At 39.3% G+C, this 20121-nt stretch overlaps 1 protein-coding gene across 1 annotated transcript in view; it reads left to right on the top strand.

Annotated features, from left to right (window-relative positions):
- Window positions 1–20121, top strand: part of DTL (denticleless E3 ubiquitin protein ligase homolog) — a 49808-nt gene that overhangs the window by 8571 nt on the left and 21116 nt on the right. The window contains exons 4-10 of the mRNA XM_052654060.1: window positions 2812–2873; window positions 2959–3079; window positions 11333–11398; window positions 12744–12856; window positions 14653–14726; window positions 16400–16503; window positions 16801–16905. Coding sequence (XP_052510020.1) covers window positions 2812–2873; window positions 2959–3079; window positions 11333–11398; window positions 12744–12856; window positions 14653–14726; window positions 16400–16503; window positions 16801–16905 — 645 coding nt within the window. The remainder of the gene's footprint in view (window positions 1–2811; window positions 2874–2958; window positions 3080–11332; window positions 11399–12743; window positions 12857–14652; window positions 14727–16399; window positions 16504–16800; window positions 16906–20121) is intronic.

The raw sequence follows: 20121 nt of genomic DNA, 5'->3' as shown, positions 1-20121 counted from the left end.
AAAGGACAGACACGGTGAGGACCTAACGGAAGCAGAAGAAATTAAGAGGTGGCAAGAATGCACAGAACTGTACAAAATCACTGCAGATGGTGATTGCAGCCATGAAATTAAAAGATGCTTACTCCTTGGAAGGAAAGTTATGACCAACCTAGACAGCACATTAAAAGGCAAAGACATTACTTTGCCAACAAAGGTCCGTCTAGTCAAGGCTATGGTTTTCCCATTGGTCATGTATGGATGTGAGAGTTGGACTATAAAGAAAGCTGAATGGCGAAGAATTGATGCTTTTGAACTGTGGTGTTGGAGAAGACTCTTGAGAGTCCCTTGGACTGCAGAGGAGATCCAACCAGTCCATCCTAAAGGAAATCAGTCCTGAATATTCATTGGAAGGACTGATGTTGAAGCTGAAACTCCAATACTTTGGCCACCTGATGCGAAGAGCTGACTCATTGGAAAAGACCCTGATGCTGGGAAAGATTGAGGGCAGGAGGAGAAGGGGACGACGGGATGATATGGGTGGATGGCATCACTGACTCGATGGTCATGGGTTTGGGTTAGCTCTGGGAGTTGGTGATGGGCGGGGAGGCCTGGCATGCTGTGGTTCATGGGGTCACAAAGGGTCGGACATGACTGAGCGACTGAACTGAACTGAATAGAAAAAAGTCTTAATAACCCAGATAATCACAGTGGTATGGTCATCACCTGGAGCTGGACTTCCTGGAGTGTGAAGTCAAGTGGACCTTAGGAAGCATCACTGTAAGTAAAGCTAGTGGAGGTGACAGGATTCCAGCTGAGCTATTTCAAATCCTAAAAGATGATGCTATTAAAGTGCTACACTCAGTGTGTCAGCAAATTTGGAAAACTCAGCCGTGGCCACAGGACTAGAAAAGGTCATTTTCCATTTCAATCACTAAGAAGGTCAGTGCTAAAGAATGTTCAAATTACCATACAACTGTGCTCATTTTACATGCTAGCAAGGTTATGCTCAAAATCCTTCCAGGTAGGCTTCAGCAGTACATGAACTGAAAACTTCCAGAGGTACTAGCTGTGTTCAGAAAAGTCAGAGGAACCAGAGATCAAATTGCCAACATTGGTTGGATTATGGAAAAAGCAAGGAAGTTCCAGTGAAACATCTACTTCTGCTTCATTGACTATATTAAAGCTTTTGACTTGTGGATCGCAACAAACTGGAAAATTCTAAGAGATAGGAATACTAGATCAGTACAAACCAGGAGGTAAGACCTGACTGATTAAAAATTGGGGCAGGAGTATGACAAGGCTATATATTGTTACCCTGCTTATTTTACTTACATGTGGAGTGCATCATGTGAAATGCCATGCTAGATAAATCACAAGCTGCAATCAAGATTGCCAGGAGAATAGCAGCAACCTCAGAGATGTAGATGATACCACTCTGATGGCAGAAAGTGAAGAGCAACTAAAGAGCCTCTTGATAAGGGTGAAAGAGGAGAGTGACAAAGCTGGCTTAAAACTCAACATTCTAAAAACTCAGATCATGGCATCCAGTCCTACCGCTTCATGGCAAATGAAGGAGAAAAAGTGGAAGGAGTGATAGATTTTCTTTCCTTGGATTCTAGAATCACTGTGGACAGTGATTGCAGCCATGAAATTAAAAGATACTTGTTCCTTGGAAGGAAAGCTGTGACCAATGTAGACAGCATATTAAAAAGCATAGACGTCACTTTGCTGACAAAGGTCCATATAATCAAAACTATGGTTTTATCAGTAATCATGTATGGATGTGAGAGTTGGACCATAAAGAAAGCTGAGCCAAAGAACTGATGCTTTCAGATTGTGGTGCTGAAGAAGACTCTCGAGAGTCCCTTGGACTGCAGGGAGATGAAACCAGTCAATCCTAAAGAAAATCAACCCTCAATATTCATTGGAAGGATTGTTGCTGAAACTGAAACTTCAATCCTTTGGCCCCCTGATGCGAAAAGCCAACTCGTTGGAAAAGACCCTGATGCTAGGAAAGAATGAGAGCAAGAGAAGAGGGTGTCAGAGGATGAAATGGTTAGATAGCATCAGTGACTGAATGGACATGAATTTGAGCATGGGAACTCCGGGAAATAGTGGAAAACAGAGGAGCCTGGCGTGCTATAGTCCGTGGGGTTGCAGGGTTAGAAATGCCTTAGTAACTGAACAGCAACAACAACAAATTCAGGTGTTTGGAAAAAAACTCAAAAAAGGCTTTAGATGATGTAGATGAAATACAAAGAAAACACCACACGGGTTACAGAAAGCTCTCATCTAGTAAAGAAGGTGAGGGAAATTTTTCATAAAGGATGGGACATTTAAGGTGGACTGTGGTATTTTAGACGAGTGCAGGTGGAATTGGACACTCCAAATAGAGGGAAAAGCATTTGCGAAGGCCTCAAGATAGGAAAGCGTCAGAAGTAATGTGGATAGAGGCAGTGATGCAGTTTGATTGGAATAGGTACATAGAGCACAGTGAGAGAGAGGCCAACATGAGCAGAACTTTGAATGTCAAGCTAAAGTACTTTAGACTCCTTTCAGAGAGCATGATGAAGAGTTTTTAGAATGTCTCACAAATACTCTGTTTTAGAGAATATATCCCCTGATGGAAAGCAATTTGATATCAGATGGTAGTTTTATGAGGTAGTGAAGGGAATGCATAATGTGTGTGAATCCACAAATTCTCTTTGGCCCATAGACCTTACTGTACTGACCCCTGATGTTTTTACTACAATTTTCAAGCCATTTAAATTGTTGGTATGGCTACCACAGAACATAGTTAGACATGTCACATTCACCATTTTCTTCGTTTAGAGTGGATGGCTCACTGGAATGCTGTCTTTGACCTGGCCTGGGTCCCTGGTGAATTTAAGCTTGTAAGTAACTTTCATTTTGGGGGGAATCTGGGTAAATACTGGTAAAGGGTTGTTTTATTAAACCATGATACCTTATTTTTGAAAGGTTACAGCAGCAGGTGATCAGACAGCCAAATTTTGGGATGTAAATGCTGGTGAGCTGATTGGAACTTGCAAAGGTCATCAGTGTAGCCTCAAGTCAGTTGCCTTTTCTAAGTTTGAGAAAGGTAAGTATGTGCTTATCCTCTTTCATGTCCTTAACCTCTTTCATGGTGAAGTAATAAGCTACAGTTGTTTGTACCTATCAGATTTGCACCTTTCCCTACACAGATGATGGAGATTCTTAAGATGACCTGGAAACCTCGATGAAATCAAGTTGGATTTTAGTCCTGTTCTAATGGATATTGCCTCTAACTTGTCCCTAGAAGTCAAGCATCTTCAGATAATTTTTTTCTATGATCTTACAGATAAGATAAAAATTCACAAATAGCCACGATAACCTCTGTTTCCAGCTATTACTCAAAATTAATCTTTCTACATTTATTTAACTATTATAATGGGGAAGGAAGGTTTAAGGAGGGCTGTAACACAGAATAGTACTATAGTAGCTAGGGAAAAACTTAGCAGGGGTGTCTGAATTAGCTCTTAATTTCTGGTTTTTTGTTTGTTTGTTTTTCCTCCTTCCATTTGTTTCTCACTAAATGAGAGTGAGACAACAAACTTTAACCTCAAAGAAGTGGCTGATCCATCTGACTTCAGTCTCATAATAATAGAAATAAGCATTATAGTCTCCTTTATATTAAAAAATATTCTGTTTTTCAAAGGAATATTTTCCTTTGTTCACCTGAGCGCTCAGTAGTACTAAACCGAGTTGTGGAACTGGTTTGAACTTTTAAAAAAATCAGTTGCTATTGAGACTGGAACCATGAAGAGAAAATACATGACATAGTTTTTATATCTGTATACCTTTTCCCTAGCACATCTATTTTGTAAATATGTTTATGTTTATGTTCTAGTTTACTACACTTGTGTCAGAGTTCATTTTGAGTTTATCAAAATAAGGTCACGGAAATGTATTAATTCTTAAGGTAAATTTGTTTCAATTCAGTTCAGTCTCTCAGTCATGTCCAACTCGTTGCAACCCCATGAACCGCAGCATGCCAGGCCTCCCTGTCCATCACCAACTCCCGGAGTTCACCCAAACCCATGTCCATTGAGTCAGTGATGCCATCAGTGATGCCATCCAACCATCTCATCCCCTGTGGCCCCCTTCTCTTGCCCTCAATCTTTCCCAACATCAGGGTCTTTTCCAGTGAGTCAGCTCTTCGCATCAGGTGGCCAAAGTAATGGAGTTTCAGCTTAAACATCAGTCCTTCTAATGAACACCCAAGACTGATCTCCTTGCAGTCTAAGGGACTCTCAAGAGTCTTCTCCAACACCACAGTTCAAAAGCAGCAATTCTGCGCTCAGCTTTCTTTATAGTCCAACTCTCACATCCATACATGACCACTGGAAAAACCATAGCCTTGACTAGACAGACCTTTGTTGACAAATTAATGTCTCTGCTTTTTAATATGCTGTCTAGGTTGGTCATAACTTTCCTTCCAAGGAGTAATCGTCTTTTAATTTCATGGCTGCAGTCACCATCTGTAGTGATTTTGGAGCCCCCCAAAATAAAGTCTTCCACTGTTTCCCCATCTGTTTGCCATGAAGTGATGGAACCAGATGCCATAATCTTACTTACAAACAAACAGAGAAGGAAAACACCATTATCATTCAGTCCCTTTGCTTAATTTTGAAAACTCTGTGCACTGAATCTATGCTAGTGAGGTCTAGCAGAAAAAGCACAAACCTTAACTTGGATCCCAGTAGTCCACAATTGCCCCATTATGAATTAGTCTGGTGGGACACTGCCCCCAGGGCCATCTAGTTTGATTGCTAAAACACAGATTTTAACCCCTTCTCCTTCAGCCAAGTGTTCTTGTGCAGGGCATACTTTTACCACCATACATAGAAGACCCCATGTTTTATTCTGATTTCTGCCTCTAAATTCTTAGGCAAAGTCATTTTTATCTCCCTGAATGTTCATTTAGTGAGATAAATACCCTGTTTAACCACAAAACCATTTTTGTTGTTGTTCAGTCGCTCAGTCATGTCTGACTCTTTGTGACCCCATGGACCCCAGCATGCCAAGCTTCCTTGTACTTCACTATCTTCCAGAGTTTCCTCAAACTCCAGTGCATTGAGTCAGTGATGCCATCCAACCATCTCATCCCCTGTCGCCCCCTTCTCTTGCCCTCAGTCTTTCCCAATATCAGGGTTTTTTCCAATGAGTTGGCTCTTCACATCAGGTGGCCAAAATATTACTTTCAGTATTGGTCCTTCCTCTGAATATTCACGGTTGATTTCCTTTAGGATTGAATAGTTTGATCTCCTCATGAGCATAAAAATGAGATGTGGTGTGCATGCACAAAATAACAGCAGCAAATGCAAAAAGCAAAACTGAGGAGCATATAAATGCTTGGTGGGGGTTCTTGGTTTTTGAGGGGTTGTAGTCAACATGGTAGAAAAGATCATGATCAAGTTCTTTCAGCCCTGCATGAGCAGGATACAAATAACCCTGTTAGGACATAGTTATATTAATAATAGTGCAATTTACCTCCCCTAAATATCTACCACCTTAAAACCCAGAAAATGTTTCCATTTTTCATTGTCAGTTACTCACAGATGTGTTTTTGTGTGGTCCAAGGGGTGCTAGAACTACTAGTGGATAATTAAAAGTAGTTACAAATATATTTCTGTTACCCCTCCTACATTATCTTTGAATTTGTACCTTCTTTCTCATTCTTCATTATCCAATTTAAGACCAGTCTTTCTTCCTAGGGTACTGGGTCTCAACCCTGACTCATTAGTCACCTGGAAAGGTTTTTGGTTTGTTTTTTTATTGAAGTTTACAATGTGTTAATTTCTGCTGTATAGCAATGTGACTCAGTTGCACACATTAGGGAGCTTTTTTAAAATACCAATTAAGTGTGAATCTCTTGGAGGTGGGCCAGGCATCTATTTTGTTAAAATTCCTCAAGGGATTCCAGCGTGCTGCTAATGTTGAGAAGCATTCTTGATCCTCCCCCAAGACCTTATGCCATCACTTATGTCTCCACAGTTTTCCTTTTCTTGGCTCTTCCTAGGAAAAATGCAAGCATATCTGTGGCCTGTCCCTAAAAGAGCATCTTATCACCCTTTCTTGTTTCCTTGTCTCTTCTAAGTTTCTTAAGCTAAGCTAAGTCGCTTCAGTCGTGTCCAACTCTGTGCAACCACATAGACTGCAGCCTTCCAGGCTCCCCCATCCCAGGGATTCTCCAGGCAAGAACACTGGAGTGGGTTGCCATTTCCTTCTCCAGTGCATGAAAGTGAAAAGTGAAAGGGAAGTCGCTCAGTCGTGTCCAACCCTCAGCGACCCCATGGACTGCAGCCCTCCAGGCTCCTTCGTCCATGGGATTTTCCAGGCAAGAGTACTGGAATGGGGTGCCATTGCCTTCTTAAAGTGAAAGTGAAGTCGCTCAGTCGTGTCCGACTCTGCGACCCGGTGGACTGTAGCCCACCAGGCTCCTCCGTCCATGGGATTCTCCAGGGAAGAATACTGTGAGTGGGTTGCCATTTCCTCCTCCAGGGAAAGCTTCCCGACCCAGGGATCGAACCAAGGTCTCCTGCATTGCAGGCAGACGCTTTAACCTCTGAGCCCTTAAGAGTAATCAAAATCAGGTTAAATGTCCTCATCTTAATTTAGTTCAGTTTGGTTCTGTTTTCCATTCCCAGCTCTCTTCCTGAAATCAGCCTGCTTTCTACTTGGTCAACATTTGGTACATTTGGCCTTTTATTTTAAACCTCATGGAAATTTTTTCTTCCTTGGAACCTGTGATATCACTGCCTCTGTTTCTCAGTATTTCTGTGTATCCCATCGTAAGTACTTTTGTGAACTCTTGCTTCTCTACCTAACTTGAAGTGCTGCTGCTGCTGCGAAGTCGCTTCAGTCGTGTCCGACTCTGTGTGACCCCAGAGACGGCAGCCCACCAGACTCCCCCATCCCTGGGATTCTCCAGGCAAGAACACTGGAGTGGCTTGCCATTTCCTTCTCCAATGCATGAAAGTGAAAAGTGAAAGGGAAGTCGCTCAGTCGTGTCCGACCCTCAGCGACCCCATGGACTGCAGCCCTCCAGGCTCCTCCGTCCATGGGATTTTCCAGGCAAGAGTACTGGAGTGGGGTGCCATTGCCTTCTCCAGCTGGCATGGCCCAAAATTTGGTATTTGCCCATGTTTTCCTTTCAGTCTGTACCTTCTCCCTGGGCAGTCTCATTTATTCCAGTGTTGTTTTTTGCTCTACTTATATTGAACCAGATTATATTTCCAACTTTCACTTTTCTGGTAGGACTTCAAATTGAGCATATCTGAAACTGAACTCATGATTTAACCCAATCTGGGAAGTTTTCTGCTATTTTTTGAAATATTTGCCCTGTTTTCTCTCCTGCTGCTGCTGCTGCTGCTGCTGCTGCTGCTGCTGCTAAGTCACTTCAGTCGTATGCAACTCTGTGCGACCCCATAGACAGCAGCCCACCAGGCTCCTCTGTCCATGGGATTCTCCAGGCAAGAACACTGGAGTGGGTTGCCATTTCCTTTTCCAATGCATGAAAGTGAAAAGTGAAAGTGAAGTCACTCAGTCGTGTCCGACTCTTAGTGACGCCATGGACTGCAGCCTACCAGGCTCCTCCATCCGTGGGATTTGCCAGGCAAGAGTACTGGAGTGGGGTGTCATTGCCTTCTCCATCATACTTACTAGTTTATTTTATTTTTTAGATTCCACACATGAGTGATATTATTTGTCTTTCTTTGTCTGACTTACTTCACTTAGCATAATACCTTCCAGGTCTATCCATGTTGATGCAAATGGTAAAAGTTCATCCTTTTTTATGGCTGGGTAGCGTGCTATTGTGTGTGCATGTGTGTGTACACAGCACATCTTCATAGTCCTCATCTGTTGATGGACAGTTAGGTTGTTTCCATATCTTGGCAATTATAAATAATGCTGCCATGAACCCTGGGATACATGTTTCTTTTTGAATTAGTGTTTTTGTTTTTATATAACCCAGGATTGGAATTGCTGGGTCATATGGCAGTTATAGTTTTCTCTCCTAGAACTCCACAATTACTCATGTACTAGACTTTTTGAAATTGTCCCATGAATCCTTGAAGCTTTATTCATCTTTTTCAGTTTTCTTAAAATGAGATATAATTAATACATCATAAAATTCACCCATTTACTATGTATGTTTCAGTGATTTTTAATTTTTTTATAAAGTTCAGTCATCACCACAGTCCAAGTTTAGAACAGTTTCATCAGCCCAAAAAGAAAACAGAGCCATTAACAGTACTTTCCATCTTCCACAGCCTTATACAGCCTACTTTCTTTCTGTCTCTATAGATTTGCCTATTATGCCTTCATGTAAATGGAACCATACAATACGTTGTTGGCTTCTTTTACTTAGCGTAATGTTCAGTCTTAGTTTTCTCTCTTCCTCAGATGGAATGATTTCTGTTGATTTGTCTTCAAGTTCATAGACTTTTTCCTCTGTTCCCTCCATTCTGCTCTTAGGCCCATCCAGTGAATTTTATCATTTCAGCAGTTGTGGGTGGTGGTTCTAAAATCTCCATTTGTTTTTGGTAAGTTCTATTTGTTTCTCTGCTGAGATTTCTTATCTTCATTGATCGTCTCTTTATTTCACTTGACATAGTTATATCTATTTTACAACTGGACCTGATAAGTCAGTATCTGGGTCGTTTTGAGGTTGACCTCTGTTGACTTTTCTCTTGAGAATGACTCATTTTCCTGGCTCTTTATAAGGCAAATAATTTAAGATTGTACCCTGTGCGTTGGGAATGGTATGTTGGACTCTGAATTCTATTATGTTGCTCAGAAAAGAGTTGGTGCACAATTGCACTCATCTCACACGCTAATAAAGTGATGCTTAAAATTCTACAAGCCAGGCTTCAGCAGTACGTGAACCATGAACTTCCAAATGTGCAAGCTGGTTTTAGAAAAGGCAGAGGAACCAGAGATCAAATTGCCAACATCCGCTGGATCACGGAGAAAGCAAGAGAGTTCCAGGAAAACATCTATTTCTCCTTTATTGACTATGCCAAAGCCTTTGACTGTGTGGATCACAATAAACTGTGGAAAATTCAGAAAGAGATGGGAATACCAGACCACCTGACCTGCCTCTTGAGAAACCTATATGCAGGTCAGGAAGCAACAGTTAGAACTGGACATGGAACAACAGACTGGTTCCAAATAGGAAAAGGAGTTCGTCAAGGCTGTATATTGTCCCCCTGCTTATTTAACTTATATGCAGAGTACATCTTGAGAAATGCTGGTCTGGAAGAAGCATAAGCTGGGATCAACATTGCCGGGAGAAATACCAATAACCTCAGATATGCAGATGACTCCACCCTTACGGGAGAAAGTGAAGAGGAACTAAAGAGCCTCTTGAAAGTGAAAGAGGAATACAATATTGTAAAGTAATTAGCCTCCAATTAAAATAAATAAATTTATATATTAAAAAAACGAAAGTGAGAGGAGAGTGAAAAAGTTGGCTGAAAACTCAACATTCAGAAAACGAAGATCATGGGATCCGGTCTCATCACTTCATGGCAAATAGATGGGGAAACAGTGGCTGACTTTATTTTTTGGGGCTACAAAATCACTACAGATGGTGATTGTAGCCACAAAATTAAGACGCTTACTCCTTGGAAGAAAAGTTATGACCAACCTAGGCAGCATATTAAAAAGCAGAGACATTACTTTGTCAACAAAGGTCCATCTAGTCAAGGCTATGGTTTTTCCAGTGGTCATGTACGGTTGTGAGAGTTGGACTATAAAGAAAGCTGAGCGCAGAAGAATTGATGCTTTTGAAGTATGGTGGTGGAGAAGATTCTTGAGAGTCCTTGGACTGCAAGGAGATCCAACCAGTCCATCCTAAAGGAGATCAGTCCTGGGTGTTCATTGGAAGGACTCATGTTGAAGCTGAAACTCCAATACTTCGGCCACCTGTTGCAAAGAGCTGACTCACTGAAAAACGCTGATGCTGGGAAAGATTGAGGGCAGGAGCAGAAGGGGACGACAGAGGATGAGATGGTTGGATGGCATCATCGACCCAATGGACATGGGTTTGGGTGGACTCCAGGAATTGATGATGGACAGGGAGGCCTGGTGTGCTGTGGTTCATGGGGTCGCAAAAAGTTGGAGACGACTGAACGACTGGATTGATTGATTGATTTCAAACTGCATGGTCAAACCTGTAGGAAAGCAGTTAGTTCAGAAGATCAGATCTCAGTTCAGTTCTTACCGCTCATACATACACGGTTCAGGAGTCAGCCAGAGACGTGCACTAAGTATAAACACAGTATTAGGGTTTCCCATTGTCTCCCCTCTCCAGAGTTTCCTGCTGCTGCTTACAGCTCGCGTTGCCCCACTCTTTTTCCTAATTCCTCCACTTTAGCTGCTTGGTCCTGATGGTACAACTCTGGCTGCCCTCAAGGTAAAACCACAAAAAACCCGGAACTTAGCCTAGGCCAGTCAGTTGATTCAGTGGTTGACTTCCTTCCAAAAATTGCATGTTTTTGTTCAGTGTCTGTAGGGCCCTCAAATAGTTTTTGTATTTTGACCTGAGCACTTATCAAATTAATCTGTCTACATTGGCTGCAAATTAATCCAGGTGGATTAACTTGGTAAGTGGTCACTCATACAGGAAGCATACTTTTTTTGGTTTAATTTTTAAAGAGGAAAGCATGTGACAGGTAAATTGGAGTTCCTCCTGTGTTTCTTCCTCCAGTGTCACTGCCCTTTTTCCATCCCCAGAGGCAACTCCTTTCACAAATTTTATATTGATCTAGTTTATAATTTTATACTGAGAATACAGCTTGGAAATTCAGAGTATGGGCTGTAGATACATAAGCCAAAAATAATCTTTGCAAGTTACTTATCCTCCCTATGCCTTAATTTGCTCATCTATAAAATGAGGGTAATAATTCTCATTGAGGTGTTCTTTTAAAAAAGTCATCTATAAAAAAGGATAGTGTGTAGAACTTAGTAAGGACTCCATATATTTTGGTTAGTGCTTATTTATCATTATTCTTACTATAACTTTAGTATATAATATAGTATTTCATGTGGCTTTAGGAAAACTTACAGAGGTTTATTCTATCAAGTTTTTGCTCAATGTAAGCATTTTGAGTTCTAATACTTTTCCTTCACAGCTTTGTTTTCTCTTATTTGTGTAGAGCTGTATATTTTATCATTTTTAGCCTCCAGTGCCAATTACAGTACCAAGCATATAATAGATACCCTTGGAACCTTATTAATAAGTTGAAATACAAGTGTCATTGACCGGTTTTGTTAACTTCTTGATAAACTATTTATATGTCTACAGCTGTCTTCTGTACAGGGGGTAGAGATGGCAACATTATGGTCTGGGATACCAGGTGCAACAAAAAAGGTAATCTAGTTCCATTTTAATTTTGACAAATGTGGTATTGCTCCATAATAATTTTGAATGAAAGAATTGGTGATTTCACCTGTTTACCACCAGGGGGCACAGGTTCATAATCCCTAGTTCTTCTGTTTGGTTCCCAGGTTCTTAGTGATTTCTTCAAGTATTACCCTCCATATTTACCTTATGAACTATAATGCCAGTTATCTAAATTATCAATGGGATTGCAATTATTAGTACATGATCTTTCATTTTAATTTTAAAAATTTGAGGACTTTAAAGAATTGGATTAAATTAAATTTAATTATACTCACATTGCCCCCTAATGCCATTAAGCAGAAAGCAGTGCTTTCAGAGAAAGAAACAGCAACCCACTCCATATTTTGTCTGGGAAAGCCCATGGGCAGAGAAGCCTGATGGGCTAGAATACATGGAGTCGCAAAAAGAGTCAGATATGACTTAGCAACTGAACAACAACAAATGATTGTCTCCCTGCTTACATCATTATTTAAAAAATTATTTGTAATAGACTGTTTTTTAGAGCAGCTTTAGATACACAGCAAAACTGAGCAGAATGTATAGAGTTCCCTGTATGGATCTACCCCCTGTCCTCACAGTCTCTCCCACTGTCAACATCCTGCACCAGAGCTGGACATTTGTTACAGCTGGTGAACCCACACTGATACACCATTATCACCCAGTTTCCATCTGTGCTTGCTTAATGTTATGGTTCACTGTTGGTATTATACGTGCTCTTGGTTTTGACAGGTGTATAACTGGCATGGGTGTGCCATTACAGTATCATACAGAGTAGTTGCTCTGCCCTAAAAATCCTCTGTGCTCCACCTAGTCATCATACCCTTCCTCCTAAACCCTGGCTATCAGTGATCTTTTACACTGTCTCCATAGTGTTGCCTTTATCATAATGTCATATGATTGGATCCCTAGAGTATATATAGCCTTTTCAGATTGCCTTCTCTCACCTAGTAATACATCTTTAAAGGTCTGTTCATGACTTCATAGCTCATTTTCTTTTTTTTAGTATGGAATGATGTATCATTGTCTACTTATACCACACTTTTATTCATATATTCGCCTACTGAAGGACATCTTGGTTGCTTCCAGATTTGGGCAATTAAGAATAAAGCTGCTATACATATCCATGTACTTATTTCCTTTTTATATATTATAATCTCACACAAGAGATTATAGTACAGTGACCCTGCTGGCTTCTAATTTTACTAATTTAAAACAATATAATTTTGAGATCTTATATATAAATGTTACATTCAGCATGGGAATAAATTTCTGAAACCTAAACCAATTATGTTCTGAAAAAAATATTTTTCAGATGGATTTTACAGGCAAGTGAACCAAATCAGTGGAGCTCATAATACCTTAGACAAGCAAACCCCTTCAAAACCTAAGAAGAAACAGAATTCCAAAGGGCTTGCTCCTTCTGTGGTAAGGTTTTATAGCTGTGTACATGTGTGCAGATCTTGACAGCATCATAGAGTCTCATTTTGGGAAGTTTGTTGGGCATTAAATGAGAGTGATTCAGTTAGTGAATGAGAGTCTTTATTTCTTCTTGATACCAGTGGTTTATTGTTTGATACTCATTCAGTACCTACAGTACTGATTCTCAAACTCTCGAGTGCAACGGAGTCACCTGGGAAATATGTTAAAAATTCAGTTTCCTGAAACTCATCCCTAGAGGTCTCCATGCATGCATATCATCTACAGTAGAATAACTCATTAGGAGAGGGAGATGTGTGGTTTAAAAAGCATATTAAGTGCCATGGTGCCATATTCTGTAGGGCAAAGGAATCCGTTGTTGTTTTCATAATACAAACTGCTGAACAGATGTGAGTTTTTTTATGTTTTTTAAAAAAACATACTTGGCAAAAGATTTCAAAATATTTTGAGAAATATTGGGGAAAATATAAGTACCTCTTTAGCATTTTACAGTCAGAGTTCAAACAGTGCCCATAATACAGCTTTTTTCTTTAAAAAAAAAAAAAAGAAATTATCAGTGTTTCTTAATTTATTTTTCTAGTATTCCTGTTCTGTAGGGTCTAAGTTAATATTTTGGGGATGTGTGGTTGCTAAAACATTAGGGCTTAAACTACATTGGCATGAATGGAAACTGACAGGGCTAGTATGTAGTCTTTGGAAGCCAGATGAAGTTAAAATGAGTAGCTTTTCAGACATTTCATCAGATTCTGGGGCCAAGAAAACTTAACATCGATTCAGTTCAGTTCAGTTCAGTCGCTCAGTCTTGTCCGACTCTTTGCAACCCCATGAATCGCAGCACGCCAGGCCTCCCTGTCCATCACCAACTCCCGGAGTTCACTCAGACTCACATCCATCGAGTCAATGATGCCATCCAGCCATCTCATCCTCTGTGGTCCCCTTCTCCTGCCCCCAATCCCTCCCAGCATCAGAGTTTTTTCCAATGAGTCAACTCTTTGCATGGGGTGGCCAAAGTACTGGAGTTTCAGCTTTAGCATCATTCCTTTCAAAGAAATCCCAGGGTTGATCTCCTTCAGAATGGACTAGTTGGATCTCCTTGCAGTCTAAGGGACTCTCAAGAGTCTTCTCAGACACCACAGTTCAAAAGCGTCAATTCTTCGGCACTCAGCCTTCTTCATAGTCCAACTCTCACATCCATACATGACCACTGGAAAAATCATAGCCTTGACTAGACGGACCTTTGTGGGCAAAGTAATGACTCTGATTTTGAATATGCTATCTAGGTTGGTCATAACTTTTCTTCCAAGGAATAAGCGTCTTTTAATTAGGAGGTAAAATTCCACTAGCTCCTTTAGATTTTGCAGAGCATGTAACCATCTTTTATCTATAATTCTTGACACTCCTATATGATAATCTGGGAAGATATCAACATTTTATAAATGAAACATGCACAAGTTAAATGAGTTTCCTAAGGACACACAGTAGGAATGACTTTACGTATAGCCAATAGACTTAGGTACTAAAATACTGTGTTAATCACCAGTTTTTTTCTTGAATGCAAGTCAGAATGTTCATAGTATGATATAAATTGATGTTTAGGTTATTTTCTTGCTAAAATTACTTCTTGGTCTACAATATATGTTTGACTTATATTGCTGGGGAAAGATTTAGCCTAGTTCAGTTTAGGGGATAAAGGCATCATTTTAGCGCCTTGGTCTCTTAATAGTGAAGATTGTTATACCCCAAATAGGATTTCCTTCTTTTTTTTTTCTTCCTTGTGCTATTAGGATTTCCAACAGAGTGTTACTGTGGTCCTCTTTCAAGATGAGAACACATTAGTCTCAGCAGGAGCTGTGGATGGGTAAGAAGAGTCTTTATTTATTGGTTCTTTTGATGAGCTGTCTTTCATGAACTGTGATGGAGAAGTCACCTAGTCCCATTGTAATTTAATGTGTGTGCTTTTAAATTTCAACATAGTACCCAGCTGAGAAGAACTCTAGATCACACTGGAAAATATCTAGTTATTAGGACTCTTGCTCAAATAATTAAATGAGATAATTGCCGTAGTTAGCACATTGTCTATCACTTACGAGCAGCGTTGGCACTTGCTGCTGCTGCTGTTACAGAGAAGCTTGATGGTAACTTGCTTGTGTGCTGCATAATTTAATCAATGGTTTTCCATTATATTTAAAATATATGTTTATATTTTACTGTAGTCTGTTGTGTGTAAGATAGCATTGTGTCTTAAAAAGTCAATGTACAGATCTTAATTTAAAAATATTTTATTGCTGGAAAATGCCAAAACAATTACAATGGTAACATCACAGATTACTATAGCAAAAATAATGATGAAAAATTGAAACATTAGGAGAGCTACCAAAATGTGACATAGAGACATGAAATGAGAAGATGCTGTTGGATAAATGGTACCTATAGACTTGCCACAACCTTCAATTTGTGAAAAAATGGAATATCTGCAAAGCACAGTGAAATGAGATATGCCTATATTTGGGGTTTTATCTTCTCTAGTAGTATCCTAAAAGACGGAACTCAATTCGAGGCATGTAGCTGGCATTTCAGGGAGTACTCTAACTAAATTGATGTTAAGGCCTAAGGACTTAATCATACTTTCCATCCATGATTGGTCTGAGTTTTGGGCTTCCATATAAGTTTGTGATACTTCTTGATTTTTTACTTTGTTGAAATTTAAGTTCATTGAGTATAGGGGCTTGCTCTTTTTAAAATATTCTTCTTTGCCCTCTTTTTGCCCATTATATCTCCCAAGATATCCTTCCCTTCAAAAATTTTAATTTAAAAATATGGTTTAATAAACTGAGATTTCTGTTGTGTCTTCTAAACACTAAAACTCTTCTGTGGACCAAATTCTCAGGCACAAATGAAGGATTATCTAAAGGTTATTAGTTATATTTGTAAATGGCTTTCTTGGTGAAAGCTTTCTTTCCAAGGAATACTGCCCTTTTATAACCAAGCTTGTGTTTTCAAGTTGTTTACAAAGTAGATCTCGAAAATTAGGAAAATCATCCTAATAGGTGAAATGTAAAAATACTCTATTTCACAGGAAAGTTTGTTTAGACTAGATTTCTTAAAGAGTTAATGTATAGAGATCCAACCGTAAGGACACAGTTTCCTACTTAATGATGTCAAAGGTTACATGCGGAATGCTAAAGGCTTAGGAAGTGTTCCTTTTTTTTTTTTTTTTTTCCTGAAAACAATGAAACAATGACTATCAGCACTCAACCTTCATCTTCCTTTTCCGCTCTCTTCAAGTAAACTCAGGGCAACCCATCTGTGGGTCAGAACACATCTGTTTCCGTTCTACTAGAATTGTTAGCCTGACATTGGAGACAAGAGTATGAGATAGTTCAATCTGTTTCCCAATGAAATATCCTCACTGTAGATGGTTGATGTGCCAGAGAAATTAGATTAAAAGTCATTTCACATTCAAACATAGTTGACACTGATTGGTGTTGGAAAAGGACTACAAAATAACTGTTTCTTCACCTTGATTTTTAGCATAATCAAAATATGGGATTTACGTAAGAATTATACTGCTTATCGACAGGAACCCATAGCATCGAAGTCTTTCCTGTACCCAGGTAGCAGCACTCGAAAACTAGGTAAGCCTTTGTATTCTGTAGGACTCTTGTAGGGCTTTTTTGGATATCTAAGTTTTGTCAAAATTTTAAAATAAATATCAAGCTAGTTTTCAGCAACTGTTATTCTCAGTTGACTTGAGAAACTAGTATATGAAAGTATCTTTTTGAAGTTACAAAAACTTAGAATAATTTTGGTTTGTAGAAATTTGGGGGAATAAGAATTCTGATGATACTTCTTATGAAGTGATCTAAAAAGATAATTTTCACCTCCAATCTACTCTGTCATCAGTGCTTGCTAACTCAAATTCCTTTTTCCAGGATACTCAAGTCTGATTTTGGATTCTACTGGCTCCACTTTATTTGCTAACTGCACAGATGACAACATCTATATGTTCAATATGACTGGATTAAAGACTTCTCCAAGTAGGATCTTAGTCATTCAAATTCTTTCCTAAAAATAATATGGATTTTTTTCATTAATGATAGTTTAATGTTGTCTGTTTTCTCTGTACTGAATTTATGAAGACATATAGGTGCTTTGGGGTCTTTGACTAGCTCCAGTGATGTTTTAATTCATAGATGTACTTATCTTGTGATGATTTCACAAGTGAACAGAATTCTGCTCCATGTGCTGGCTTAATTTTAATAGTAAGTCTTTCCCGAAATTATGCCCCTTTAGGTATACTTAAAATTATTTCAATATTTGTGGGATAGAGAAGGCTGTTCTGTTCAGCTTTTGTCCTTTGTGTGGGTTATTTGTTAAAGTTAGGGGGCTTGGTTTTAAGCCCTCAAAATAGTTCCTGCCTACCTCAGCCTTCTCCCTAATGTTGGACAGAGCTGTTTTATCTCTGGATGTTTTCCCTAATCTCATTCTTTTTTCTTTAAGAAAATTATAAGTGGAATATAGAATTTATAAGTGGACTATAAAAAGCTTACATATTTTATATTTATATATATTACATGTATTTATAAGTAGAATATATAAAGCTAATAAATGACATTTTTAAAAATTAGTTTCTCAAGCATACTCTCAAGAGGATTAGAGTTATATCATTTTAAGGACATTATCAGTTGTTTAAGCAAGCTACATACTTGTAACCTACCTACTTATTTCTCATATATAACTGTCAGAAAACGACTTTGAATTCTATAACCAGTCCCTAGAGCTACCCAGTTCCCACTAAAATCAGATGCATTGATAAAAAAGAAATCTTGAAATAGTGCAGAATTTAGCTGGGCATTTACAGAAGTTTCCTAAGACTGACCCCAAGCCATTATTAGGACTTCAGTACCTATGACAGTATCATACGTGGCATTTTTAATGCCCTGTGTTAGGGCATTAAACTGATGTTGTCTAAACAAGAGTAAGAATGTTTGGAAAAGGAAAGAGGTTTTATAACTTTGCTTGCTGTCTCCTTGATTGAAATTAGAACTTGAACAACTCCTGGTTTATTTAGCCATATAAAACAAACTCTTCAAAAATTTTCCCTAGAAGATGAAAGCCTAATCATATTATCAGATGTCCAAGAGCTTTTTCTATATCATTTTGTTATGTGTGGACACCAAAAGGGGCCTTAAATTTAGTTGTTCTTCTGCCATCAAACAAATATGCCCAAGGCCACTTAACTAATAATTTAGTAACCTTTCCTCTGTACTCCTGAAATGGTTTTATTGGCTCTCATATATAGATAGGTAGTTAGGTAGGCAGATAGGTATGTTCATTAGAAATTGACAGATGTGTATGTGAGAGAGAAAGAGAGATCTAATAATTGCTTGTCTTTTTCAAAACTTAAGGTCCTGAACTCAGTACTTGATCTTCTATACCTTTAGTTCACAGCATTTTATTATACTAAGTGATGTTTATAAGGACGACTCTGAAGCATCTTCAGTTCAGTTCAGTTACTCAGTCGTTTCCGACTCCTTGCAACCCCATGAATTGCAGCACGCCAGGCCTCCCTGTCCATCACCAACTCCTGGAGTTCACTCAAACTCATGTCCATCGAGTCCGTGATGCCATCCAGCCATCTCATCCTCTTTCATCCCCTTCTCCTCCTGCCCCCAATCCCTCCGAGCATCAGGGTCTTTTCCAATGAGTCAACTTTTTGCATGAGGTGGCCAAAGTATTGGAGGTTCAGCTTTAGCATCAGTCCTTCCAATGAACACCCAGGACTGATCTCCTTTAGGATGGACTGGTTGAATCTCTCAAGAGTCTTCTCCAACACCACACTTGAGAAGCATCAATTCTTCGGTGCTCAGCTTTCTTCGTAGTCCAACTCTCACATCCATACATGACCACTGGAAAAACCATAGCCTTGACCAGACAGACCTTTGTTGGCAAAGTAACGTCTCTGCTTTTCAATATGCTATCTAGGTTGGTCATAACTTTCCTTCCAAGGAATAAGTGTCTTTTAATTTCATGGCTGCAATCACCATCTGCAGTGATTTTAGAGCCCAAAAAAATAAAGTCTGACACTGTTTCCACTGGTTCCCCATCTATTTCCCATGAAGTGATGGGACCAGATGCCATGATCTTCGTTTTCTGAATGTTGAGCTTTAAGCCAACTTTTTCGCTCTCCTCTTTCATCAAGAGTCTCTTTAGTTCTTCTTCACTTTCTGCCATAAGGGTGGTGTCATCTGCATATCTGAGGTTATTGATATTTCTCCTAGCAATCTTGATTCCAGCCTGTGCTTCTTCCAGTCCAGCGTTTCTCATGATGTACTCTGCATAGAGGTTAAATAAGCAGGGTGACAATATACAGCCTTGACGTACTCCTTTTCCTATTTGGAACCAGTCTGTTGTTCCATGTCCAGTTCTAACTGTTGCTTCCTGACCTGCATACAGGTTTCTCAAGAGGCAGGTCAGGTGGTCTGGCATTCCCATCTCTTTCTGAATTTTCCACAGTTTCTTGTGATCCACACAGTCAAAGGCTTTGGCATAGTCAATAAAGCAGAAATAGATGTTTTTCTGGAACTCTCTTGCTTTTTCCTTGATCCAGCGGATGTTGGCAATTAAAGCATCTTAATGAAGCATTTTAAGAGCTCAAATTGTCAACAGTTAAACTAATTAAAGCCAGTATAGGTTTAGAAGGAATTTTTTTCTGTGAACTTTATGTTGGCTTTCTTAGACCAGCAGAGGGCAATAAATACTTAAGAGTTTAGTGGAAAATTTGGTCTATAGTTTTCCATTCATAGCTAAGAGCTGAGGAGGATGAACAATTATAGTTTTGGAATTGCATTCAGAATAAAGGATCCTGTTTATTTTGTGAGGATTTATCTGTTATAGTAACTCTAATACATGTATCTGAATTGATTCATGTCTTGCTTAACTTTAGCAGTTGCAGTATGTGATGTGGCAGTGTATTTGACATGCAGGGTTTTTCTTGAAGGGCTTTAAATACAAAGTTTGTTTTTTTAATCCAATTTTTTATTGTAGCAAAAGGAAGAGATTTTTGTGAGTAGTTATGGAAAGCTGTTAGTTGAGTTCAGTTCAGTCGCTCAATCATGTCCGGCTCTTTGCAACTCCAGGAACTGCAGCACGCTGGGCCTCACTGTCCATCACCAACTCCAGAGTCCACCCAAACCCATTTCATTGAGTCGGTGATGCCATCCAACCATCTCATCCTCTGTCATCCCCTTCTC

This window comes from Budorcas taxicolor, chromosome 16, assembly GCF_023091745.1.
Source record: "Budorcas taxicolor isolate Tak-1 chromosome 16, Takin1.1, whole genome shotgun sequence".
In the NCBI taxonomy this organism is placed as follows: Eukaryota; Metazoa; Chordata; class Mammalia; order Artiodactyla; family Bovidae; genus Budorcas; species Budorcas taxicolor.
This window is presented reverse-complemented; position numbering and strand designations above follow the sequence as displayed.